Raw genomic sequence first — 26,844 nt, forward strand, 5'->3', positions numbered from 1 at the left:
TCCCCACTCCAGGAGCAGTTGCTCAGCCTCAAGGAGAAAGTGACATCCTTCTGCTCCCTCTGTCAGAGCTTCCTTGTGGACATGGATCCCAGCGTCCAGGAGCAGGTAAGAGATACGTGGGCCTGGGGGCTGGGGGTGTGGCTTTTGCCTACTTTGTAAAACTCTAGAAGATGCTAGATGTTGGCTGCTCTTGGCCACAGGGATGTCTGCTGGCTCCTTGTTTACCTTCTACCATCACAACATAAACAAGAGTCCTTTGGTATCTTAAAAGAAAACTAACAAATGTATTATGGCACAAAATGTTTGTGGGTCACAACCCACTTCATCAGATGACTGAATTGGTAACTTTATTGGGTAGGTATATGCACTGCAAGTATGTGAGGCCACAAAGCCAAGCACTATCAGAAATTACTATGCAAAGCACAAACCCACTCCCAGTCCTTGTTGAGTCCATGTCTGGTGGTGTCAGATTTTTTCAGAACAGCATCCTTCAGTGGGATGTCTAGTAGCATCCATCAAAAGGTAGGTCCTGCTGCCTGTCTAACTTGGGTTTGCAATATTTCTTGGAGCACCTGTCTCTCAACGGATATTTCTGCAGAGGTGAATGCTCTGTATATATGTATTTATTTAAAATGCTTTTAGGCTGCATTCAAGGGTAGAGCCCTCTCAAGGCAGTATGTGCAATAGAATCCAATGTAATAAGAAACATAAACAATTAATAAAAGTCAGCAGTGATAAAGTGTAAAGTGATGCATGTTGGGGCAAAAAAATCCAGACTTCACGTATATGCTGATGAGATCTGAGCTAGCAGTGAGTGACCAAGAAAGAGTTTTTGGGATTGTGGTGGACAGCTGGATGAAAATGTTGACCCAGTGTGTGGCCGCTGTGAAAAAGGCAAATTCCATTTAAGCCATAATTAGGAAGGAATTGAAAATAAAACTTCCAAGATCATTGTTGTTGTTGTTTATTTGTTCAGTCGCTTCCGACTCTTCGTGACTTCATGGACCAGCCCATGCCAGAGCTTCCTGTTGGCCGTCGCCACCCCCAGCTCTCCCAAGGTCGGGTCCGTCACCTCCAGAATATCATCCATCCACCTTGCCCTTGGTCGGCCCCTCTTCCTTTTGCCTTTCACTTTCCCTAGCATCAGCATCTTCTCCAGGGTGTCCTGTCTTCTCATGATGTGGCCAGAGTACTTCAGTTTTGCCTTTAAGATCCTTCCCTCAAGTGAGCAGTCTGGCTTTATTTCCTGGAGTATGGACTGGTTTGATCTTCTTGCAGTCCAAGGCACTCACAGAATTTTCCTCCAGCACCACAGTTCAGAAGCATCTAACTTCCTTCGCTCAGCCTTCCTTATGGTCCAGCTCTCGCAGCCATAGGTTACTACGGGGAAGACCATTGCTTTAACTATGCGGACCTTTGTTGTCAGTGTGATGTCTCTGCTCTTAACTATTTTATCAGGAGTTGTCATTGCTGTCCTCCCAAGAAGTAAACTTCTTCTGATTTCCTGGCTGCAGTCAGCGTCTGCAGTAATCTTTGCGCCTAGAAAGACAAAGTCTGTCACTGCCTCCACGTTTTCTCCCTCTATTAGCCAGTTATCAATCAAGCTGGTTGCCATAATCTTGGTTCTTTGGAGGTTTAACTGTAACCCAGCTTTTGCACTTTCTTCTATCACCTTCGTCACGAGGTTCCTCAGCTCCTCCTCGCTTTCAGCCATCAAAGTGGTATCATCTGCATATCTGAGATTGTTAATGTTTCTCCCAGCGATTTTAACTCCAGCCTTGGCTTCATCAAGCCCAGCACGTCGCGTGATGTGTTCTGCGTACAGGTTGAATAGGTAGGATGAGAGTATACAACCCTGCCATACCCCTTTCCCACTGTTAAATCAGTCCGTTGTTCCGTGGTCTGTTCTTACCATTGCTACTTGGTTGTTATACAGATTCCTCAGGAGGCAGACAAGATGACTTGGTATCCCCATACCACCAAGAACTTGCCACAGTTTGTTATGATCCATACAGTCAAAGGCTTTAGAATAGTCAGTAAAACAGAAATAGATGTTTTTCTGAAACTCCCTGGCTTTCCCCATTATCCAGCGGATATTGACAATTTGGTCTCTAGTTCCTCTGCCTTTTCTAAGCCCAGCTTGTACATCTGGCAATTCTCGTTCCATGAATTGCTGGAGTCTACCTTGCAAGATCTTGAGCATTACCTTACTGGCATGTGAAAGAAGTGCCACTGTTCGATAGTTTGAACATTCTTTGGTGCTTCCCTTTTTTGGTATGGGGATAGAAGTTGATTTTTTCCAATCTGTTGCCATTCTTGTGTTTTCCAAATTTGCTGGCATATGGCATGCATCACCTTGACAGCATCATCTTGCAAGATTTTAAACAGTTCAGCTGGGATACCATCATCTCCTGCTGCCTTGTTATTAGCAATGCTTCTTAAGGCCCATTCAACCTCACTGTTCAGGATGTCTGGCTCTAGCTGTCTGACCACACCGTCAAATCTATCCCCGATATTATTATCCTTCCTATACAGATCTTCCATATATTCTTGCCACCTTTTCTTGATCTCTTCTGCTTCTGTTAGGTCCTTGCCATCTTTGTTTTTGATCATACCCATTTTTGCCTGGAATTTACCTCCGATGTTTCTAATTTTCTGGAAGAGGTCCCTTGTCCTTCCTATTCTATTATCTTCTTCCGTTTCCGCGTACTGCTTGTTTAAAAATAATTCCTTATCTCTTCTGGCTAACCTCTGGAATTTTGCATTTAATTGGGCATATCTCCCCCTATCACTGTTGCCTTTTGCTTTCCTTCTTTCTTGGGCTGCTTCCAGTGTCTCAGCAGACAGCCATCTTGCCTTCTTGGTTTTCTTTTTCTTTGGGACGTTTTTTGTTGCCGCCTCCTGAACTTTTTGCGAACTTCTGTCCATAGTTCTTCCGGGACCCTATCTACTCAATCTAGTCCCTTAAATCTATTCTTCACCTCCACTGCATATTCATGAGGAATATTAGTGAGCTCATATATAACTGATCTCTGGGTCTTCACTATTCTCTTTAGTCTGATTCTAAATTGTGCTACTATAATCAGCTCCAGTTCTTGTTTTTACCGACTGCATAGATGTCCGCCACCTTTGGCTACAAAGGATGTAGTCAATCTGATTTCGGTGTTGACCGTCTGGTGAAGTCCATGTATAAAGTCGTCTCTTAGGTTGTTGGAAGAGAGTATTTGTTATGCATAGTGAGTTGTCTTGGCAAAATTCTATCAGCCTATGTCCTGCTTCATTTTGTTCACTCAGACCATGCTTGCCTGTAATTCCAGGTGTCGTTTGACTACCCACCTTAGCATTCCAGTCTCCTGTAATGAAAATAACATCTTTTTTTGGCGTACTATCCAGTAGGCGCTGCAGATCCTCATAGAACTGATCTACTTCTGCTTCTTCAGCATCTGTGGTTGGGGCGTATATTTGGATCACTGTGATGTTAAATGGCTTACCCTGAATTTGAATTGAGATCATTCTGTCATTTTTTGGATTGTATCCAAGCACTGCTTTAGCCACTTTATTATTAATTATGAAGGCTACTCCATTTCTTCTGTGGTGCTGTTGTCCACAGTAGTAGATCTGGTGGTCATTTCATGTGAAGTGGCCCATTCCAGTCCATTTCAGTTCACTGACACCCAAAATGTCTATATTTAATCTTGACATCTCCCCAATAACCATATCCAATTTGCCCTGGCTCATAGATCTTACATTCCAGGTTCCTATGGTGTGTTGATCTTTAGAACATTGGATTCGTCGTTCACCACCAGCACCATCGGCTGCTAGCCGACCTTTGGGCTTTGAGCTAGCTGTGTCATCACATTTGGGGCTAGTTGAACTTATCCTCTGTTCCTCCCCAGTAGCGTTTTGACCACCTTTGGCTACACATCCAGTGGAGTAGCCTTCATACACCTTTGGCTTTGTCAAAGACGACATCGGATTCGTCGTTCACCGCCAGCACCATTGGCTGCTAGCTGTCCTTTGGGCTTTGAGCTAGCTGCGTCATCACATCTGGGGCTAGTTCCTCCCCAGTAGCATTTTGACCATCTTCCGACCTGGGAGTCCCATCTTCCAATGGTATACCGACATATCTCTGGTTTCATAGATTCATAGAATAGTAGGGTTGGAAGGGGCCTACAAGGCCATCGAGTCTTGCTGCTCAATGCAGGAATCCAAGTCAGAGCATCCCTGACAAATGGCTGTCCAGCCTCGTCTTGAAGGCCTCCAGTGTGGGAGAGCCCACCACCTCCCCAGGTAATTTAGTTTTCATGGCAAGAATACTGGGGTGGGTTGCCATTTCCTTCCCCAGGGATCGTATTTAGTCTGACTCTGCCATGACCTTCCCATCTTGGGTGTCCCTTCACGGTTTAGCTCATGATGTCATTGAGGTGCTCAAGCTCTAGCACCACGACAAGGTAAAGATCTCGTTTGCTGAAGTCCAAGATCATACTGTCCTTATAAAAATCTATGGTGCGACCACACATGGAATACTGCGTACAGTTCTCATCACTACGCCTAAAAAAAGATACTGCAGAGTTGGAAAAAGTGCAGAAAAGAGCAACTAAAATGATTAAAGGGTTGGAGAAAATGAGGAAAGGTTCTTATGTTCTAACCTATGAGGAAAAGTTTCAACATATGGGACTGTTTAGCTTTGGGAAAAGGTGAGTAACGGGACACACAAAAGAAGTGTACAAAATTATACATGGTATGGAGAAAGTGGGTAGGTAGACATTTTCCTCTCTCACTCATAATACTAGAAACCAAGGTCATCCCATGAAACTGATTGGTGGGAAGTCAGATAAGACTAAGAAGGCTTCAATCCCTTCAGAATGCTTGGAGGTTACTCCGAACCACAATAACAGAAGCTCAGCTAGAATGTATACCACAGATTAGGAAAAGTAGCCCCAAGTCCAAGAGGTCACCAGCCTGAATAACGAGCAGTGTCAAGGAAGCTATTAGGGAAAAGAAAGCTTCCTTTAGAAAATGGAAGTCTTGCCCAAATGAGGAAAACAAAAGGGAGCACATGCTCGCACACAGGAGATGCCAGCAGACAATAAGAGATACAAAAAAGCATTTTGAGGAGCATATTGCTAACAACATCAAGGCCAACTATAAAGCATTCTTTAAATATATCGGAAGCAGGGAACCAGCGAGGGAGGCAGTTGGACCATTGGATGACAGTGGAGCTAAAGGAGTACTAAAGGTGGATAAAGAGTTTGCTGAGAAGCTGAATGAATTCTTTTCGTCTGTCTTCACTGCAGAAGTTATAGGACAGATACCTGTGCCTGAACTGATCTTTTCAGGAACTGAAGCAAATATTGATGACAAAAGATGAAGTTCTTAACCTTATTGACAAATTGAAAATGAATAAATCACCGAGTCCAGATGGTACCCATCCTACAGTTCTTAAAGAATTCAAATATGGAATTGCTGATCTTCTAACCAAAATAAGCAACATGTCCCATGATCAGCCTCTGTACTAGAGGGCTGGGGAATAGCCAGTGTAACAGTGATTTTTAAAAAAGGATCCAGGGGGGATCTGGGAAATTACAGGCTGGTTAGCTTAACATATGTTCCAAGTAAATTGGTTGAAAACATTACTAAAGATAAAATTAGTAAGCATATAGAAGGACAAGCCCTGCTGAAAAAGACTCAACATGGCTTCTGCAGATGTAAGTCCTGTTTCACTGACCCTTTAAGAGTTTTTTTGAGAGTGTCAATAAACATGTAGGCAGGGTGATCCAGTGGACATTGTTTACTTGGAATTCCAAAAGGCCTTTGACAAAGTTCCTCACTAAAAACTCCTGAGCAAACTTAGCAGTCATAGAATAAGAGGAGAGGTCATCATATGGATCTGTTAAAGAACAGGAAGCAGAGGGTAGGAATAAAGGGTACATTCTCCCAATGGAGGGATGTAAACAGTAGGATCCCACAGGGATTGAAAATAAAACTGCCAAGTTCATACTCCCATTATACAACTCAGTTTTGCAACCACACTTGGAATACTGTGTACAATTCTGGTCACCACACCTAAAAAGGGATACAGTAAAGTAGGGAAAAGTGTGGAAAAGGGCAACTATAATGATCAAGGGGCTGGAGCAACTATGAAGAAAGGTTCCAGCAGCAGGGATTGTTTAGCTTAGAAAAAAAAAGCAAATAAGGGGAGACATGATGACAGATGTCCAAAATTATGCATGGTATGGAGAGAGTGGATAGGGAGACATTTTTCATCCTTTCTCATAATATTAGAACCCAGTGTCATCCAATGAAACTGATTGGTGGGAATCATAGAATAGTCATAGAATAGTAGGGTTGGAAGGGGCCTACAAGGCCATCGGCCTTGTAGAGATTCAGGACAGATAAAAGGAAATACTTCTTCACACGGCATATAGTTAAAATATTCAGTTCCACAAGATGTAGTGATGGCCACCAATTTGGATGTCTTTAAAAGGGGATTGGACAAATTCATGGAGGATAAGGCTAGCAATGGCTACTAGTCTTAGAATCGTAGAATAGTAGGGTTGCAAGGGGCCTATAAGACCATCGAGTCCAACCCCCTGCTCAATGCAGGAATCCAAGTCAGAGCATCCCTGACAGATGGCTGTCCAGCTTCATCTTGAATCCCTGCAGTGTGGGAGAGCCCACTACCTCCGTAGGTAATTGGTTCCACTGTCGTATTGTTCTAACAGTCAGGAAGTTTTTCCTGATGTTCAGCCGGAATCTGGCTTCCTGTAACTTGAGCCCATGATTCCGTGTCCTGCACTCTGGGATGATCAAGAAGAGATCCTGGCCTTCCTCTCTGTGACAACCTTTCAAGTACTTCAAGACCACTGTCATATCTCCCCTCAGTCTTCTCTTCTCAAGGCTAAACATGCCCAGCTCTTTCAGTCTCTCCTCATAGGGCTCAGCACTTTGTCGAAAGCTTTGCTGAAATCGAGGTATATTACATCCACAGCATTCCCACAGTCCACAAGGGAGGATACCTGATCAAAAAATGAGATCAGATTCATCTGGCAGGATTTGTTCTTGACAAATCCATGTTGGCTTCGAGTAATCCCTGCATTGTTTTCAAGGTGCTTACAGATGGATTGCTTTCTAATCTGCTTCAGCATTTTCCCAGAGATTGATGTCAGACTGACTGGTCTGTCGTTCCCAGGTTCCTCCTTTTTACCCTTCTGGAAGATAGGGAAAACATTAGCCCTCTCCAGTCATCTGGCACTTCCCCCGTCCTCCATGATTGCTCAAAGATAATAAACAGTGGTTCTGAAAGTTCTTCTGCCAGTTCCTTTATGACTCTAGGATGCAGTTCATGTGGCCCTGGAGATTTAAACTCATTCAATGTAATTAAGTGTTCCTTGACTGCACTGAGCAGGGGGTTGGACTCGATGGCCTTGTAGGCCCCTTCCAACCCTACTATTCTATGGTTCTATGACCATATGCCTATCCATTTCAAGCTGCAATCCTGCCCCTACAGCCTGTACTTTGCCTTTGCCAGGGGGGTCATAGACCCTCTTTAGTGAGAAGACTGAGCCAAAGTAAGAATTGAGCACTTCTGCCTTTTCCTTGTCATCTGCTATTATTTTGCCATCCTTAAGGAAATCAACCCTGACTGCTCATTGGAAGGACAGATACTGAAGCTGAAGCTCAAATATTTTGGCCACCTAATGCGAAGAGAAAAGTCATTGGAAAAGACCCTGATGCTGGGAAAGATTGAAGGCATGAGGAGAAGGGGACGGCAGAGGATGAGATGGCTAGATAGCATCACCGATGCAATGAATATGAACTTGAGCACACTCCGGGAGAGAGCGGAGGACAGGAAGGCCTGGCGTGCTATGGTCCATGGGGTCACGAAGAGTCGGACACAACTTAACGACTGAACAACAACAACAACACAACATTTAATAGCTGAACCACCATTTCTTTCCTCTGTCTTTTACTATGCACGTATCTGAAGAAAGCCTTTTTGTTGTTTTTAGCATTTGCTGGGGAGCATAGGCAGGAAGGTGCTGTGGCACTCATGTCCTGCTTGTGGGTTTCCCATGAGCAGCTGGTTGGCTACTGTGTGAAGAGAATGCTGGACTAGATGGACTTTTGGTGTGATCCAGCATGGCTCTTCTTACGTTCTTATAAAAAAACATTTGTATTGGGTCCAGTGGTCTTCAACATTTTTCTTAATGACTTGGAGGAGGAGGTGCAGGGAATGCTGATCAAATTTGCAGATGACACAAAACTGGATAGCTAATACTTTGGAAGACAGAAACAAAATTCAAAGTGATCTGGATAGACTGGAGCGCTGGGCAGAAAACAACAGAATGACATTTAATAGGGATAAACGCCAAGTTCTGCACTTAGGAAAAAGAAACCAAAGGCACGGTTACAAGATGGGGGATACGTGGCTCAACAACACTACAAGCGAGAAGGATCATGGCATTGTTGTCAATCACAAGTTGAATATGAGCCAACAATGTGATGTGGCTGCAAAAAAGGCAAGTGCTATTTTGGGCTGCATTAATAGCTTCCAAATCTGGAAAGTACTAGTTCCTCTCTACTCAGCACTGGTTAGGCCTCATCTGGAGTACTGTGTCCTGTTCTGGGCGCCACACTTTAAGAAGGATGCAGACAAACTGGAGAGGGTTCAGAGGAGGGCAACAAAGATGATCAGGGGTGTGGAAACAAAGCCCTATGAAGAGAGACTGAAAGAACTGGGCATGTTTAGCCTTGAGAAGAGAAGACTGAGGGGAGTTATGATCGTGCTCTTCAAGTACTTGAAAGGTTGTCCAGAGAGGAACAAATGATTCCGCCAAGCAGAGCTATGAAGAAATCACATCAGACTTTGAAGCTTTGGGAAGGATACCCAAGAACTTTGGGGCCCAGATATTAGGATAGTAGTTAGGATAGAAAAGGAAAGAAAAATACTCTGGGTGAATGACTGGCTACAAAGGTGGTGCCGATGAGAGATATTTGGATTCTGAGACCATGAGCTATACTTCCCGGAAGATGGACTGTTGGCAAGGGATGGGTTGAACCTCCCAAGGGCTGGGAAGAATGTGTTTGGCCACAGCATGAAGAACTTCATCGGGACGGCTTTAAACTAAATCCTACATGGGAGGAAGATTTAAACTTGGGGGTAACAATGGATGAAGGCTCATGGACTGCAATGGAGAGAACAGCTCTACTAGCACCCAATAATAGTCTTCAAAAACATGTAGGAAGAAAGCCAGACTATAAAGCACATGGTCTTCGATGTCTATATACTAATGCCCAGAGTATGGGAAGCAAACAAAACGAACTTGAACTCTTAATACTGGAGAGAAATTATGACTATGGTCCAAGGGGTCATGAAGAGTCGGACATGACTTAACGACTGAACAACAATTTTATTTATTTTATTTATTAAATTTATTAATCGCCCATCTGACTGGTCACCCAGCCACTCTGGGCGATGTACAACCCACCATAAACAATTTAAAACAGTAAAATTTTACCATAAATTTTTTTTTAAAAAAAATACCCTAACCCACCCCAAATGCCTGCCTGAACAACCACGTTTTTAATGCACGACGGAAGCTCATTAAAGAGGGGGCATGACGGAGTTCCCTAGGGAGGGAGTTCCACAGAGTGGGGGCCACCACAGAGAAGGCCCCCTCCCTCGTCCCCACCAGTCTAGCTGTCCTGGCTGATGGGACAGAGAGAAGGCCATTCGAGGCTGATCTTGTTAAGCGGCCTGTCTGGTGTTGCTGGAGGCGCTCCTTAAGATAGGCTGGGCCGGAACCATATAGGGTTTTAAAGGTCAAAAGCAACACCTTGAATTTGGCCCGGAAAACAACTGGTAACCAGTGCAACTCCTTCAGCACTGGAGTGATGTGATCTCGCCGGCGGCTGCCTTTAATCAGGCGAGCCGCCGCGTTCTGTACCAGCTGCAGTTTCCGAACCGTCTTCAAGGGTAACCCCACGTAGAGCGCATTACAGTAGTCTAAACGAGAGGAGACCAGGGCATGTACTACCGATGGGAGCAACTGTAACTGAGACTTGGTGGGATGACTCCCATGACTGGAATACAGCAGTTGAAGGATATAACTTGTTCAGAATGAATAGAAGGAATAGAAAGGGAGGTGGAGTCGCACAATATGTTAAAAATACATATCTCTGAACAGAAATACAGGAGGATGAGCTTGGTAGCCCCATCGAGAGCATCTGGGTTCATAGAATCATAGAATAGTAGGGTTGGAAGGGGCCTACAAGGCCATCGAGTCCAACCCCCTGCTCAAGGCAGGAATCCAAGTCAGAGCATCCCTGACAAATGGCTGTCCAGCCTCGTCTTGAAGGCCTCCAGTGTGGGAGAGCCCACCACCTCCCCAGGTAATTGGTTCCATTGTCGTATTGCTCTTACAGTCAGGAAGTTTTTCCTGATGTTCAGCCGGAATCTGGCTTCCTGTCACTTGAGCCCATTATTCCGTGTCCTGCACTCTGGGATGATTGAGAAGAGATCCTGGCCTTCCTCTCTGTGACAACCTTTCAAGTACGTGAAGAGTGCTATCATATCTCCCCTCAGTCTTCTCTTCTCAAGGCTAAACATGCCCAGTTCTTTCAGTCTCCCTTCATAGGGCTTTGTTTCCAGTCCCCTGATCATCTTTGTTGCCCTCCTCTGAACCCTCTCCAGTTTGTCTGCATCCTTCTTAAAGTATGGTGCCCAGAACTGGACACAGTACTCCAGATGAGGCCTAACCAGTGCTGAGTAGAGGGGAACTAGTACTTCCCGGGATTTGGAAGCTATGCTTCTATGAATGCAGCCCAAAAGAGCATTTGCCTTTTTTGCAGCCACATCACATTGTTGGCTCATATTCAGCTTGTGATCGACAACAATGCCAAGATCCTTCTCACTTGCAGTGTGGTTGAGCCACGTATCCCCCATCTTGTAACTGTGCATTTGGTTTCTATTTCCTAGGTGCAGAACTTGTCATTTGTCCCTATTAAATGTCATTCTGTTGTTTTCTGCCCAGCGCTCCAGTCTATCCAGATCACTTTGAATTTTGTTTCTGTCTTCCAAATTTGGTGTCATCTGCAAATTGGATCAGCATTCCCTGCACCTCCTCCTCCAAGTCATTAATAAAAATGTTGAAGAGTACTGGGCCCAGGATTGAGCCCTGCGGTACCCCACTTGTTACCTCTCTCCAGTTTGAGAAGGTCCCATTGATAAGCACTCTTGGAGTCCGATTCTGTAGCCAACTGTGGATCCACCAGATCGTTGTTTCATCTAGCCCACTTTGAGCTCGTTTGCTCATCAGGATGTCAAGGGGCACTTTGTCGAAAGCTTTGCTGAAGTCAAGGTATATGATGTCTACAGCATTCCCACGGTCTACAAGGGAGGTGACTTGATCCAAAAATGAGATCAGATTTGTCTGGCAGGACTTGTTTTTGACAAATCCATGTTGGCTTCGAGTAATCACTGCATTGTTGTCAAGGTGCTTCCAGATGGATTGCTTTATCATCTGCTCCAGAATTTTCCCAGGGATTGATGTCAGACTGACTGGTCTGTAGTTCCCAGGTTCCTCCTTTTTACCCTTTTTGAAGATAGGGACAACGTTAGCCCTCCTCCAGTCATCTGGCACTTCCCCCGTCCTCCATGATTTCTCAAAGAGAATAGACAGCGGTTCTGAGAGTTCTTCTGCCAGTTCCTTTATGACTCTAGGATGCAGTTCATCTGGCCCTGGAGATTTGAACTCATTGAAAGTAATGAGGTGTTCCTTGACCGTATGCCTATCGATCTCAAGCTGCAATCCTGCCCCTTCAGCCTGTACTTTGCCTTTGCCAGGGGGCTCATAGACCCTCTTTTGGGAGAAGACTGAGCCAAAGTAGGAATTGAGCACCTCTGCCTTTTCTTTGTCATCTGTTATCGTTTTGCCATCCTTATTTAATAGCTGAACCACCATTTCTTTCCTCTGCCTTTTACTATGCACGTAGCTGAAGAAAGCCTTTTTGTTGTTTTTAACATCCCTTGCTAACCTCAGCTCATTCTCAGCTTTAGCCAATTAAATAAATAAATAAATAAATAAAATGCAGCAAAGAATAAAAGGAACATGGTGGCCAGAGTCTACTACTAACCACGCAGTCAAGGAGAAGACGAGGATGAAACTTTTGGAAAGCAAATTGCCGATGTTTCAAGGAAGCATGATGTAGTAGTACTGCTACTAATAATGCTAGTAATAATGCTTCAATTTCTCCGATATTTGTTGGGAGACAAATTCTGCAAAACATGACCACTCCAACTAATTATTTACTTGTGTTGCTGATAACTTCCTCCTACAGAAAGTGGAGGAAGGAACTAGAAGATCGACTATCCTTGCCTTGATCCTAACCAACAGAGATGACTTAGTGGATCAAGTAGCAGTTACGGGAACTCTGGGGGAAAGTGACCATGTTATACTTGAGTTTTTGGTTTTAAAGGAAGCGAAAGCCAAGTGTAGCCAAATGCGTATGCTGGCTTTTAGGAAAGCCAGTTTTAATAAACTCAGAACAATGATACAATTACAAACTATTCCAACAAGAAAAAAAGGTGGAAGACAACAGAAGGAGCCAATGTGGCTTCGCAAAAAGCTTAGAGTTGACCTGAAAACAAAAAAGCACACATATAGGAAGTGGAACGAAGGCCAAGCTACAAAGGGAAGAGTACAGGCAGGTAGCACAGAACTGCAGGGATGGCATCAGGAAGGCTAAAGCTGAGAACAAGTTGAGGTTAGCGAGGGATGCTAAAAGCAACAAAAAGGCTGTCTTCAACTACGTGCATAGTAAAAGACAGAGGAAAGAAGTAGTAGTTCAACCGTTAAATAAGGATGGCAAAACGATAATAGATGACAAAGAAAAGGCAGAAGTGATTAGTCGAAGCCAACATGGATTTGTGAAGAACAAATCCTGCCAGACTAATCTGATCTCATGTTTTGATCAGGTAACCTCCCTTGTGGACTGTGGGAATGCTGTGGACATCATATACCTCGACTTCAGCAAAGCTTTCGACAAAGTGCCCCATGATCTCCTGGATGAAACAACTATCAGGTGGATCCACAGTTGGCCACACAATCGGACTCAAAGAGTGCTTATCAATGGGATCTTCTCAAACTGGGGAGAGGTAACGAGCGGGGTACCGCAGGGCTCAGTCCTGGGCCCAGAGCTCTTCAGCATGTTTATTAATGACTTGGAGGAGGAGGTGCAGGGAATGCTGATCAAATTTGCAGATGACACCAAATTGGGCGGTATAGCTAATATTTGAGAAGACAGAAACAAAGTTCAAAGTGATCTTGATAGACTGGAGCGCTGGGTGGAAAACAACAGAATAACTTTTAATAGGGATAAATGCCAAGTTTTGCACCTAAGAAACAGAGGGCAACGAAGATGATCAGGGGACTGGAAACAAAGCCCTATGAGGAGAGACTGAAAGAACTGGGCCTGTTTAGCCTTGAGAAGAGAAGACTGAGAGGAGATATGTTAGTGCTCTTCAAGTACTTGGAAGGCTGTCACAGAGAGGAAGGCCAGGAGCTCGTCTCGATCATTGCAGGGTGCAGGACACAGAATCATGGGCTCAAGTTACAGGAAGCCAGATTCCGGCTGAACATCAGGAGAAACTTCCTGACTGTTAGAGCAATACAACAATGGAATCAATTACCTCTGGAGGTAGTGGGCTCTCCCACACTGGAGGCGTTCAAGACGAGGCTGGACAGCCATCTGTCAGGGATGCTCTGACTTGGATTCCTGCATTGAGCAGGGGGTTGGACTTGATGGCCTTGTAGGCCCTTTCCAACCCTACTATTCTATGATTCTATGGGATATTGTTAACAGGTTATGGAGAGAGGGTGGAACTACTCAACTCCTATTTTGCCTCAGTCTTCTCCCTCAAGGTGGGTTGTGTTCAACTTGGGAGATATAGAACAAATTATTTCCGGAGGGATTTGCAACCCAGAATATGTAAGGACATGATCAGAAAAGCGCTTAGTTACTTTAAATGAGTTTAAGTTTCAAGGGCCAGATGAATTCTATCCCTGGCTACTGATGGAGCTAATCATTGAGAACTGGAGGACAGGAATGGTGCCGGAAGACTGAAGATGGGCAAATGTCCCCCTTTTAAAGAAAGGGACAAAGGTAAATCCAGGAAACAGACCAGTCAGCCTGATGTTAATATCATGACTTAGATGAGGGTGTAGAGGTATTGTTTATCAAATCTGTAGATGACACAAACCTAGGAGAGTAGCCCACCCCGTAGAAAATAGGATCAAGATAGGCTGGAACACTGGGCTAAAGTTTACAAGATGAAATTCAACAGAAGTCAATATAAAGTTTTGCAGTTAGGTACAAAAAAAGCAAGGTTGCAAGTATCTGATGGGGGAGAGCTGGCTTGCTAGCAGTCTGATGTGGCAGCTAACAAAGTTAATGCAATCTTGGGCTTTGTTAGTAGAAGCATAGGGCAGTATCCCGTGGTACTCCTAGACAGAGTTGGCCCATTGAAGTGAATGGGCCTAGTTTACTTAGGACTACCACTGCCCATAGTGTCTAGATCACGGGATGAGCTGTTCCACTCTATTCTGCATTAGTCAGGATGCATTTGGAGTACTGTGTCTAGTTCTGGGTGCCCCCATTTTAAGAAGAGCATTGATAATCTGGAGTGCATCCAGGGAAGAGCACCCAGGATGGTGAGAGGTCTGGAAACCAGGTCCTGTGAGGAACAGTTGAAAGAGGAGTGGGGATGTTTAGTCTGGAGAAGAGATGATTAAGGGGAGACATGATAGCGGTCTTCAAATATCTGAAAGGCTCTTATGCAGAAGATGGAGCAGACTTGTTCTCCATTGCTCCAGAGGGCAGGAGTAGAACCAAGGAGTGGAAATTGCAGGGAAGCAGATTGTGACTTAATGTTAGGGGAAAGATCCTCACAGTGAGAGCTGTTCAGCTGTGGAACAGATTGCCTCAGGAGGTGGTGGATCCTCCTTCTCTGAAACTATTTAACCAGAGGCTTCATAGCCAACTTTCAGGGATGCTGTAGCTGCACCCTTAAGCAGGACTAGTTTATTCCTGAGGTTCTTTTCAAGTCTCTGATTCTGATCCAGTATTCTGTCCTCACAATGGCCGACCAGATGCCCAAGTGGGAAGTCCAGAAGCGGGACTTGAGTGCAGCAGCACCCTCTCTCTCATTTTCCATAGCAACTGGTATTGAGAGGCATAGTGCCTCTTCTCCTAGAGGTGATTTATATCCATTATAACTAGTAGCCATTGATTGTCTTCTCTTCTGTGAATTTGCCTAATCCAGCCTGGTGCCCTGTAGATGTTTTGGACTTCAACTCGCATCAGCCCCAGCCAGTATGGCCAGTGGTCAGGAATTCTGGGAGTTGTAGCCCCCAAAATCTGTACAACACCTGTTTGGGGATGGATGGGCTAATACTCCTTTAAAGCCATCCAAGTCTGTGGCCATCACTGCATCCCATGGTAGCAAATTCTGTAGTTTAACTATGTGCTGTGTGAAGATGTACTTCTTTTTATCTGCCCTGAGTCTTCCACCATTCAGCTTCATGGCATAACCCTGTTGTGTTTCAATATTATGGGAAAGGGAGAAAAACACCTCCTTATTCTTTTTCTCCACACCAATCAGAATTGTATATACCTCTGTCATGCTGCTGCCACCCACCTTTTTTGCCTTTTTGTAAGCTAAACGTTGTAACCTTTGGTTGTACGGGAGTTGCTCAAGCCTCTTCCTGCACCTTTTCCAGCTCTACAATACCCTTGTTTTCAGGAAGTGGAAAGGAAAGAGGGAGCGGAGAGATGCCTCTTCCCCCCTTCCCAAATGGAAAATAAAGGCATGCAAATCTGACATTAGTAGCAGAAAGGAACTTGCTGTCAGGCAGTGGGAAGGCATGGGGCTTCTCTTGCTTTTTTGTCCACGTTCATTCGCTAACATCCCTCTGTGCCGCAGGTCTCTTTTACCCCGGTTAGGTCCTGAGTCTCTCTACTGCAAGGTGTTGCCCACTGCTCCCCCCTCACGTTTGCCCTCTTTATTCCTTTCCAGGCCTTTGTGCTGCTGAGTGATCTGCTCCTGATCTTTGGTCCACAGCTGACTCGAGGAGGGCGGGGCCATGTGCTGCAGGAGCTGGTGTATTGGGTGGAGTCTGCTCTGCAGTCGCAGCTTGCAGGCTTCCTCATGGACCATGTCTTCAACCACAGTGAGGCTCCAGGTAGTCTTAGGGCAGGCGGGCAAAAGGTTGTGGGTATGGGCAGGATGGGCCCATTCACCGACTCTCCCCCTTCCCCCGCAGACAGTGAGGATGAGGAGCTCCAGATTGAGCAGCTGCACCAGCGCCGCAACCTGCTGGCTGGATTCTGCAAACTCATCGTCTATGGAGTGTTGGAGCTGAGTGCCGCCTCGGATGTTTTCAAGTACTACTCCAAGGTACATAAGGATGGGCAGAGGGTCTGGGAGACATCTGAGTCGCTTTTCTCATGGACGCTGCTGTGAGTGGTGCTGTGCAGCCCTTTGGGTGGCTGCCTGCCTTGCTTCTTGCTTGGCCACTCCCTCCCGTAGCTGTGCTCTGCCCTGCCCCAGGGGTTCCCGCCCTTCCTAGGGTTGCTTCTTCTCTCACGTTGTCCTCTGGCAGGCACTGCCCATGCCGTTGTGTCACTCTGGCTGGGAAGGCTCATCGCTATTTCCTTTGCCCTAGGTAGGGGGTGGATGCTGCTGCTGCTTTGTGCTGGGCCTGGAGCGACTTTGGTTTGCTCCATAGAATCATAGAACCATAGAATAGTAGGGTTGGAAGGGGCCTACAAGGCCGAGTCCAACCCCTGCTCAATGCTCATTGTCCCATTGGTGGTCTGGCTGTTGCATCTTAGAATCATAGACTCATAGAACAGTAGGGTTGGAAGGGCCATCGAGTCCAACCCCCTGCTCAATGCAGGAATCCAAGTCAGAGCATCCCTGACAGATGGCTGTCCATCCTCGTCTTGAACGCCTCCAGTAGGGGAGAGCCCACCACCTCCCTAGGGAATGGATTCCATTGTCATATTGCTCTAACAGTCAGGACGTTTTTCCTGAGGTTCAGCCGGAATCTGGCTTCCTGTCACTTGAGCCCATGATTTCGTGTCCTGCACTGTGGGATGATCGAGAAGAGATGCTGGCCTTCCTCTCTGTGACAACCTTTCAAGTACTTGAAGAGGGCTATCATATCTCCCCTGAGTCTTCTCTTCTCACGGCTAAAAATGCCCAGTTCTTTCTGTCTCTCTTCATAGGGCTTTGTTTCCAGTCCCGTGATCATCTTTGTTGCCCTCCTCTGAACCCTCTCCAGTTTGTCTGCATCCTTCTTAAAATGTGGTGCCCAGAACTGGACACAGGACTCCAGATGAGGCCTAACCAGAGCTGAGTAGAGGGGAACTAGTACCTCCCGGGATTTGGAAGCTATGCTTCAATTAATGCAGCCCAAAAGAGCATTTGCCTTTTTTGCAGCCACATCACATTGTTGGCTCATATTCAGCTTATGATCGACAACTTTTTCCTAGGTGCAGAACTTATATTCAGCTTGTGATTGACAACCTTTTTCCTAGGTGCAGAACTTACGAGGCTGGACAGCCATCTGTCAGGGATGCTCTGACTTGGATTCCTGCATTGAGCACGGGGTTGGACTCAATGGCCTTGTAGGCCCCTTCCAACCCTACTATTCTATGATTCTATAATCACTGCATTGTTTTCAAGGTGCATACAGATGGGTTGCTTTCTAATCTGCTCCAGAATTTTCCCAGGGATTGATGTCAGACTGACTGGTCTGTCGTTCCCAGGTTCCTCCTTTTTACCCTTTTGGAAGAGAGGGAAAACTTTAGCCCTCTCCAGTCATCTGGCACTTCCCCCGTCCTCCATGATTGCTCAAAGATAATAAACAGTGGTTCTGAAAGTTCTTCTGCCAGTTCCTTTATTACTCTAGGATGCAGTTCATCTGGCCCTGGAGATTTGAACTCATTCAAAGTAATTAGGTGTTCCTTGACCATATGCCCGTCGATCTCAAACTGCAATCCTGCCCCTTCATCGCTTGCTATGGGACCTTACTGATCATTGTTCTGAGTTTATTAAAATTAGCTTTCCTAAAATCCAGGGTAGGCGTTTGACTACACTCGGCTTTTGCCTCCCTTAGAACCAAGAACTCAAGTATAGCATGGTCGCTTTCTCCCAGAGTTCCTGTCACTGCTACTTAATCCACTAACTCATCTCTGTTGGTTAGGGTCAAGTCAGGGATAGCGGATCCTCTAGTTCCTTCCTCTACCTTCTGTAGGAGGAAGTTATCCACCACAGAAATCAGGAATTTCCTGGAGGGGCCATGTTTTGCAAAATTTGTCTCCCAACAAATATCAGGGAAATTGAAGTTCCCCATTACTACTACATCATACCAGGGACAATCTTCTTCTAATGAGGCTGGTAACCCAGGGTTTCCTTACCAATTTTTAGAAGAACAAATTATTCAAAATGTGAAAGTGGCGATTACCAGCAACCTACCTTATCAGCTACTACAGCAGAATGAACTGAACCATTCCCAGAAATGGAGGAGGCAGGATGTTTCTTCCTCTGGTTTCTTCCCTGCTCCTCCCTCGATATGATAAAAAGGCAAACAAGGCTCTAAAACTTTGTGGAAACAGGTCAAGCATCAGGCCAGGCCTTCTTCCCAGGGAAAAAGAGACAACAGGCAGTCAAGGCATCGCTTTCCTTCCTTTTGAACCAACAGGAGTTCATTTTACCTCTGAGATTACGGAAATACTAAATCCTCTGGGTCTAGATCCAGGATCCTGCAAGGTTGAAGAATAGGCACCCCCCTCCGGTCTCCAGGGGTGGTTACCAGCAATTTTAATGTCTCCAAACCCCTGCAGGGGGAAGGCTGCAGCTGGGCCTCATAACAAATTCTATCAAAGGCCAAGGGACATGTTTCAACCATTCCTAACTTCTGGGCAGAACAGGCCATCATCAAACAGGCCATGAATCACCTTCTCGGGATAGGGGCCATATAGCTTTTTTCCTCTGAGGAAAGGTTCTCAGGGTAGATTGTTTCCAAAAGGGCTGGTGGTGGTAACTGCAAGACCTGCCTAGATTTGTGCTGTACCACAAAAATTGCATGGAAATCCTCAAAACAATCAAGGAAGGCCTTAATCAAGAATAGTTTCTCTCCATAGATCTGTTGTTGTTGTTTATTCCGTCAGTTGCTTCCGACTTTTTGTGACTTCATGGACCAGCCCACGCTAGAGCTTCCTGTCGGCCGTCGCCACCCCCAGCTTCCCCAAGGTCAAGTCTGTCACCTCCAGAATATCATCCACCCATCTTGCCCTTGGTCAGCCCCTCTTTCTTTTGCCTTCCACTTTCCCTAGCATCAGCATCTTCTCCAGTGTGTCCTGTCTTCTCATGATGTGGCCAGAGTACTTCAGTTTTGCCTTTAAGATCCTTCCCTCAAGTGAGCAGTCTGGCTTTATTTCCTGGAGTATGGACTGGTTTGATCTTCTTGCAGTCCAAGGCACTCTCAGAATTTTCCTCCAGCACCACAGCTCAAAAGCATCTATCTTCCTTCACTCAGCCTTCCGTATGATCCAGCTCTCGCAGCCATAGGTTACTGCGGGGAAGACCATTGCTTTAACTCTGCGGACCTTTGTTGTCAGTGTGATGTGTCTGCTCTTAACTATTTTATCAGGAGTTGTCATTGCTGTCCTCCCAAGAAGTGAACGTCTTCTGATTTCCTGGCTGCAGTCAGCGTCTGCAGTAATCTTTGCGCCTAGAAAGACAAAGTCTGTCACTGCCTCCATGTTTTCTCCCTCTATTAGCCAGTTATCAATCAAGCTGGTTGCCATAATCTTGGTTCTTTGGAGGTTTAACTGCAACCCAGCTTTTGCACTTTCTTCTTTTACCTTCGTCATAAGGTTCCTCAGCTTCCCCTCGCTTTCAGCCATCAAAGTGGTATCATCTGCATATCTGAGATTGTTAATGTTTCTTCCAGCGATTTTAACTCCAGCCTTGGCTTCATTAAGCCCAGCACCTCGCATGATGTGTTCTGCGTACAGGTTGAATAGGTAGGGTGACAGAACCTACCATAGATCTGACAGAAGCTTATATGCATGTCCCCATAGCCAGCTGCTACCTCAGCTTTGCACACCACCAAGTCCACCACCAGTACAAGGCCCTTCCTTTCATGTTGGCCTCCAGTCCGCGGGTCTTCTCCAAACAAATGGTATCAGTGGCAGTTCATCTCTGCCTTCAGGGCACCCATATATATCCATACCTGGATGACCTGCTTCTCAGATCTTCCTCCCTGCCCCAAGGCACATCATGACCTAAGCAGAATAATAGCTTCAATTCAGTTTCCTGGTCAGTGTCCGAAAGAGCCACTTTTGCCCTTACAGGCAAATCCAACACCTAGAGGTCACCATAGGGACACCAGCAGGAGTAATCCTCTTATGGCCCTAGCTCACACCTTGGCTCTAACGATATCCTGTCTGGATATTCTTACCCTTACACTCTTGCCTGCTTTTGTCTTCCCAATATGCAGTTAACCACAAATAGAACCTAAAAGTAACCCTCACCCTTGCAGTCAAGCTCCTTCAACTGGTGTCTGAATCCTCACAATCTGCACAGGGTCACACCCATACATGATACAACTAGTGATTGTCACTACAGACGCAAGTCTGTCAGGGTGGGGAGCACATTTCCAGGGATAAGTGGTAGAGGGGACATGGTCCAGTCTAGAAACCAGACATGTGATCAACAGACTGGAACCCTGGGCAATCAGTCTTGTCCTGCAAGCATTCAGTACAACCTTGTCCTACTAAGGACAGTCAACAGAGCATCATCCCTTCCATCTCTGGCCAGAACATAAATGGGATTCGCAATGTCATATCTGACTTCCTCATCCAGTAACAGCTGGATCTGGGGGAGTGGCTATGTTGGCTGCGGCTGATGGGAGTTGTAGGCCAAACGTCTAGTAGGCACCAGGTTGCCTACCCCTGCCTAAATCCTTGCTGGGCAGCAGGTCTCCTGTATGCATTCCCACCCAGTCCTGTGATCCCCAGGGTGCTCGGGAAAACCAGAGTTGGAACAACCTTTGGTCGTTCTAGTAGCCCCCTACTGGCCACAGAGGCCATAGTTCATTCTGTCTCAAGCAGAACCATGATTCCTCCCCACACTCAGTCACCTCCTGACCCAATGATCGGTACTCAACCTGGACCCCAGGTGGCTACACTGAGCCATTTGAAAAGAAGAAGGCCTTCCTGAATCTGAGTTACCATAAGGAGGTGGTTCACACCCTCCTATGCTTCGGGGAAACCTTCCATAATTCGGATTTACGAAACTATGTGGAAGGTTTCCATTTAATAGTGCAGATGGAGATCATTTAATTTCAAGATGGCAAGGATCAACAACTTAATTTGTTCCTGCAGGAGGGCCTGCCCTTAAGATGTCAAGCCCAGCATTTTGTACAGGCAGGCCTCAGCCCTCTCCTCCATGCTATCTAGGACCTTTTGGTTTGTATCCACAATAAGAACATAAAGAGGATCCCTGAAGCTGAATTGACCAAAGGCCTATATAGTCTTTTGTCTAGGATGTGTATAGGATGGGGGAGATCTGGCTTGGCAGCAGTACATGTGAAAAGGACCAAGGTCCTCTTAAGAAGGACACTGCTAAGTTGGAGCATGTCCAGATAAGAGCAAGAGGGATAGCTTGCCCCATAGAATAGAGGAGGAAGAGCCAACCCCATAGACGACAGGATCAAGATTCAAAAGGATCTGGACAGGCTGGAACACTGGGCCAAATCTAACAAGATGAGATTCAACCGAGATAAATGTAAAGTCTTGAATTTGGGTACAAAAAGTCAAAGACACAAGCATAGGATGGGGAAGACCTGGCTTGGCAACAGTACATGTGAAAAGGACGAAGGTGTCTTAGTAGACCACAAGCTGAATATGAGCATTGTGATGTGCAGTCTTGGGCTGCATTAGCAGATCATGGGATGGAACCGTTCCACTCTATTCTGCATTAGGCAGGCCGCATTTGTAGTACTGTGTCTAGTTCTGGGCACCCCTGTTTTAAGAAGGACATTGATAAGCTGGAGCGCATCTAGGGAAGGGCACCCAGGATGGTGAGAGGTCTGGAAACCAGGTCCTGTGAGGAACAGGTGAAAGAGAAGCAGGCATGTTTAGTCTGGAGAAGAGATGATTAAGGGGAGACATGATAGATATTTCAAATATCTGAAAGGGTCTCATGCAGAAGATGGAGCAGACTTGTTCTCCGTTGCTCCAGAGGGCAGGAGTAGAACCAAGGAGTGGAAATGGCAGGGAAGCAGATTGTGACTTAACGTTAGGGGAAAGATCCTCACAGTGAGAGCTGTTCAGCCATGGAACAGATTCCTCAGGAGGTGATGGATCCTTCTTCACTGGAGGTATTTTATGAGATGCTGGATGGCCATCTGTCAGGGATGCTGTAGCTGCAGCCTGCAGTGCAGCCTGCATTGTGTATGGAGTTAAGACTTTATGATCTCCAAGGTCCCTTCTAATTCTGTGATTCTAGTCATAGAATCATAGAATAGTAGGGTTGGAAGGGGCCTACAAGGCCATCGAGTCCAACCCCCTGCTCAATGCAGGAATCCAAGTCAGAGCATCCCTGAGAGATGGCTGTCCAGCCTCGTCTTGAATGCCTCCAGTGTAGGAGAGCCCACCACCTCCCTAGGTCATTGGTTCCATTGTCATATTGCTCTAACAGTCAGGACGTTTTTTCTGATGTTCAGCCGGAATCTGGCTTCCTGTCACTTGAGCCCACTATTCCGTGTCCTGCACTCCGGGGTGATCGAGGAGAGATCCTGGCCTTCCTCTCTGTGACAACCTTTCAACTACTTGAAGAGCGCGATCATATCTCCCCTCAGTCTTCTCTTCTCAAGGCTAAACATGCCCAGTTCTTTCTGTCTCTCTTCATAGGGCTTTGTTTCCAGTCCCCTGATCATAGAATCATAGAATAGTAGGGTTGGAAGGGGCCTACAAGGCCATCGAGTCCAACCCCCTGCTCAATGCAGGAATCCAAGTCAGAGCATCCCTGACAAATGGCTGTCCAGTCTCGTCTTGAAGGCCTCCAGTGTGGGAGAGCCCACCACCTCCCCAGGTAATTGGTTCCATTGTCGTATTGCTCTTACAGTCAGGAAGTTTTTCCTGATGTTCAGCCGGAATCTGGCTTCCTGTAACTTGAGCCCATGATTCCGTGTCCTGCACTCTGGGATGATCAAGAAGAGATCCTGGCCTTCTTCTCTGTGACAACCTTTCAAGTACTTTCAAGTTCATCTTTGTTGCCTTCCTCTGAACCCTCTCCAGTTTGTCTGCATCCTTTTTAAAGTGTGATGCCCAGAACTGGACACAGTACTCCAGGTGAGGCCTGACCAGTGCTGAGTAGAGGGGAACTAGTACTTCCTGGGATTTGGATGCTATGCTTCTATTAATGCAGCCCAAAAGAGCATTTGCCTTTTTTGCAGCCACATCACATTGTTGGCTCCTACTCAGCTTGTGATCGACAACAATGCCAAGATCCTTCTCACTTGTAGTGTTGTTGAGCCACATAGCCCCCATCTTGTAACTGCGCATTTGGTTTCTTTTTCCTAGGTGCAGAACTTGTCATTTATCCCTATGAAATGTCATTCTGTTGTTTTCTGCCCAGCGCTCCAGTCTATCCAGATCACTTTGAATTTTGTTTCTGTCTTCCCAAGTATTAGCTGTCCTGCCCAATTTTGTGTCATCTGCAAATTTGGTCAGCATTCCCTGCACCTCCTCCTCCAAGTCATTAATAAAAATGTTGACGAGCACTGGCCCCGGACTGAGCCCTGCGGTACCCCACTCGTTACCTCTCCCCAGTTTGAGAAGGTCGCATTGATAAGCACTCTTGTGATCTCCTGATCTCATTAAGGATGCTTAATGATCTCCTTAAGAATGCTTTCCCTCCAGTTGGCCTTCCTTGTAACAATCACATTGGTGAGGAGAATATAAAAAATGAGCACAGCTTCCATCAGGGACCACCTGTGCATGTTCCACAAAGACACCATAATCTTGCACACCAATCCTTTATCCCCAAAGTGAATTCTTTCCCAGATTGCAAAAGCTTGTCCTACACTCCTCCTGCTTCAAGCCCTCTCATCCCTTGGTGACAAGCTGGATGTTAACAAGGTAATTAAAATGTACATATGCTGCATATGCCTGGAAGCACACAGATACTTTTTGTTTCCTTTAACCCCACCTCCTTGGGGGACAAGGCATCAAGCCCCACCATCACCACATGGCTAAAGGTTTGTATCACCACGGCATGAGAGAGGGTCAACACTTACGTTGAACCATTCAGTGTCTTAGCCCACACTACTAGAGTGGTGTCCACATCTGCAGCCTTTTCCACTGATGTGCGTATTTTGGAGATCTGCAGGGCAGCCACATGGACCGCTCCAAATATCTTCCTCAGGCATTGCAGGTTAGATAGCTTTGCATCTGCAGAAGTGGCATTTGAGAGGAGGGTGTTGCGGCCTCAGTCAGTCCTTGTTAAGTTAGCTGAGGCATGTCACACTGTTGAATGCTTCCCTCATGCCAGAGAATGGGACATGGGATTCTTGCTGCGAAGAGTCCTTCTGGTTTGGTGTGCTGGAGGCATCCGAACAATACCCTAGTCAGACAGGTGGCTAAAACACATGTGGCCTAACCAGATTTCCTGGGCAGCAGCAGGAGTTAACCCACGGTTGGATGTCAGCATCCCACCAAACCAGGAGCAAATTTCATAGTAAGTGCCCAATGTTCCATTCTCCCCCCTTCATCAGTTCTACAGTGACTATGGAGACATCATCAAGGAGACCCTGAATCGAGCTCGCCAGATTGACCGGACTGAATGGGCCCACACGCTGCTCCTCAGCCTGCAGCAGGTATTGGGCAGGGGTGTGGTGTGGCTCTTGGGGTGGTGGTGCCATTTGTGCTGCTGTGGGCTGACGAGATCTCTTCCTCCTAGCTGCTGACTCAGCTGCTCCTGGAGCAGGGACCAGGAGACGTAGACTCTGCTGCCTTCCTGGAGGTTCGGGACTTGGCACGGCGTTTCTCTTTGCTCTTTGGGCTGCACCAGCTGCAGAATCGCCCAGCCCTCGTTGCCCTGCACAAGTGAGGATGACACCAGTTTCTCCTGTTTTAAGTCTGGGTGGAAGGTGGTGGGAGAAGGGCAGGCTCTGGGGGGCAGGGAGATTCCTGTCAAGAGGCCAGTTCCATGGGGGAAATGGTTCTAGGATGTGATAGGGAGGCTGACGGAAGGGCTGGTTCCAAAAGCTGATGAAGCATCCTTGGCACACATCCCCTTTTCTTTGTCCCAGGGATGGGATAAAGTTTGCCTTCCAGGAGCCAGCATCCCCCAACTCCAAGTTGGGTCTTGTCAACCTGCCCTTCTTGGAGCTGCTGAGTGAATTCTCACCAAGGTTGCTGCTTCCTGACAAAGCCCTGCTGTGAGTGCCTTGATGGGGAGGATGGGGAGGGTTTGGGAGTCCCTGTGCCCAAATGGAATTGGGCCCTTGGGCTGAAAGAGGTTCTGCACCTCTGATCCTAATGCACTCTCTCCCCCTCACAGCCTGTCCTATTTAAAGAAGATTAGTCAAGCTTACCTTCTCTCCAGGCACAGAGAGGAGCCTCACTGGGCCTCATTCCTAGTGTATCAGCATTCCCTCAGCTCTCAGGAAGATGCAGCCCTCCAGCCTGACTTAGCTGCCAAGAGGAGGCCCGGAGTACTTGCCAAGAGGAGACGTCTGGATGGTGGGAGGGGGACCAATGGAACTGAGGGTAGCAGGGGATTGTGGGTGGTGAATGGGATGTGCTAGTAGGAGTGACTGGGACCACATATGGGAGGTACTCCAGAGGATTTTAGCCATGTCTGGGAGGGAGCTGGTTGTGCCATTGAAAAACTTGGTGGAAGCCAATCTGTCTGGTCTACCTTGCTAGAGTCCTCCGAGCACGGTGGTGATGCCAGCCTTCCCACCAGCAGCCACCTACAGACTCCACTGCTGACTTCCACCACCCTGCGGGGCAAGCGCCAACCAGCTATACTTCTGCTAGGACAGGAGGATTCGGGCTCTGAATCGGAGTTTGTGCAGAGGTAAGATGTAATGCAGGCGGACTGGGGGTGGGGGCACAACCTCACCTTGGGACTACTGTTCTCGTGCTCTTTGCAGCCAACCACAGCTCGGCTCCCAGCAGCCCCATGATTCTTCTCACAACCGCCAGGAGCAGGAGGACTGTGGACTGGGCAGAAGGCTGGATCGGTAAGGATGGCCGGGCTGGGCCTTCCCTATGTTTGTTTGTTTGTTTATTTCTATACCTCCCAATAACCGAAGCTCTCTGGGCGGTTGACAAAAATTAAAACCAAACAGCACACAATAAAACAATTTAAAATATATAGAACATTAAAACCACAATATAACAATACAACCACAATAAAACCTAGCAGCAGTGCAGGAGTTTAAAATACAGACTTAAAACAGCAAAGCTAAAAATTTAGAAAGGTAAAATGCCTTGGAGAATATAAAGGTCTTCACCTGGCGCCGAAAGGAATACAGTGTAGGTGCCAGGCAAACCTCACTAGGGAGCTCATTCCAGAGCCGAGGTGCCACAGCAGAAAAAGCCCTCCTCCTAGTAGCCACCTGCCTCACTTCCTTTGGCAGAGGCTCACGGAGAAGGGCCGCTGACGATGATCTTAAGGTCCAGGCAGGCACATATGGGAGGAGGCGATCCTTCAGGTAACCTGGCCCCAAGCCGTTAAGGGCTTTGAATGTTAAC

General features: G+C 46.6%; 1 protein-coding gene across 1 annotated transcript in view; it reads left to right on the forward strand.

Annotated features, from left to right (window-relative positions):
* Nucleotides 1-26,844, forward strand: part of STAG3 (STAG3 cohesin complex component) — a 120,748-nt gene that overhangs the window by 84,608 nt on the left and 9,296 nt on the right. Inside the window, exons 22-30 of the mRNA XM_084854617.1 lie at nucleotides 13-105; nucleotides 16,079-16,244; nucleotides 16,326-16,459; nucleotides 24,855-24,956; nucleotides 25,040-25,185; nucleotides 25,392-25,520; nucleotides 25,643-25,824; nucleotides 26,011-26,164; nucleotides 26,241-26,330. Of these exons, the coding sequence (XP_084710743.1) occupies nucleotides 13-105; nucleotides 16,079-16,244; nucleotides 16,326-16,459; nucleotides 24,855-24,956; nucleotides 25,040-25,185; nucleotides 25,392-25,520; nucleotides 25,643-25,824; nucleotides 26,011-26,164; nucleotides 26,241-26,330 (1,196 nt within the window). The remainder of the gene's footprint in view (nucleotides 1-12; nucleotides 106-16,078; nucleotides 16,245-16,325; nucleotides 16,460-24,854; nucleotides 24,957-25,039; nucleotides 25,186-25,391; nucleotides 25,521-25,642; nucleotides 25,825-26,010; nucleotides 26,165-26,240; nucleotides 26,331-26,844) is intronic.

This window comes from Heloderma suspectum, chromosome 4 (genome assembly GCF_057233095.1).
Source record: "Heloderma suspectum isolate Gila_16-S chromosome 4, 16-S_ref, whole genome shotgun sequence".
Taxonomy (NCBI): domain Eukaryota; kingdom Metazoa; phylum Chordata; class Lepidosauria; order Squamata; family Helodermatidae; genus Heloderma; species Heloderma suspectum.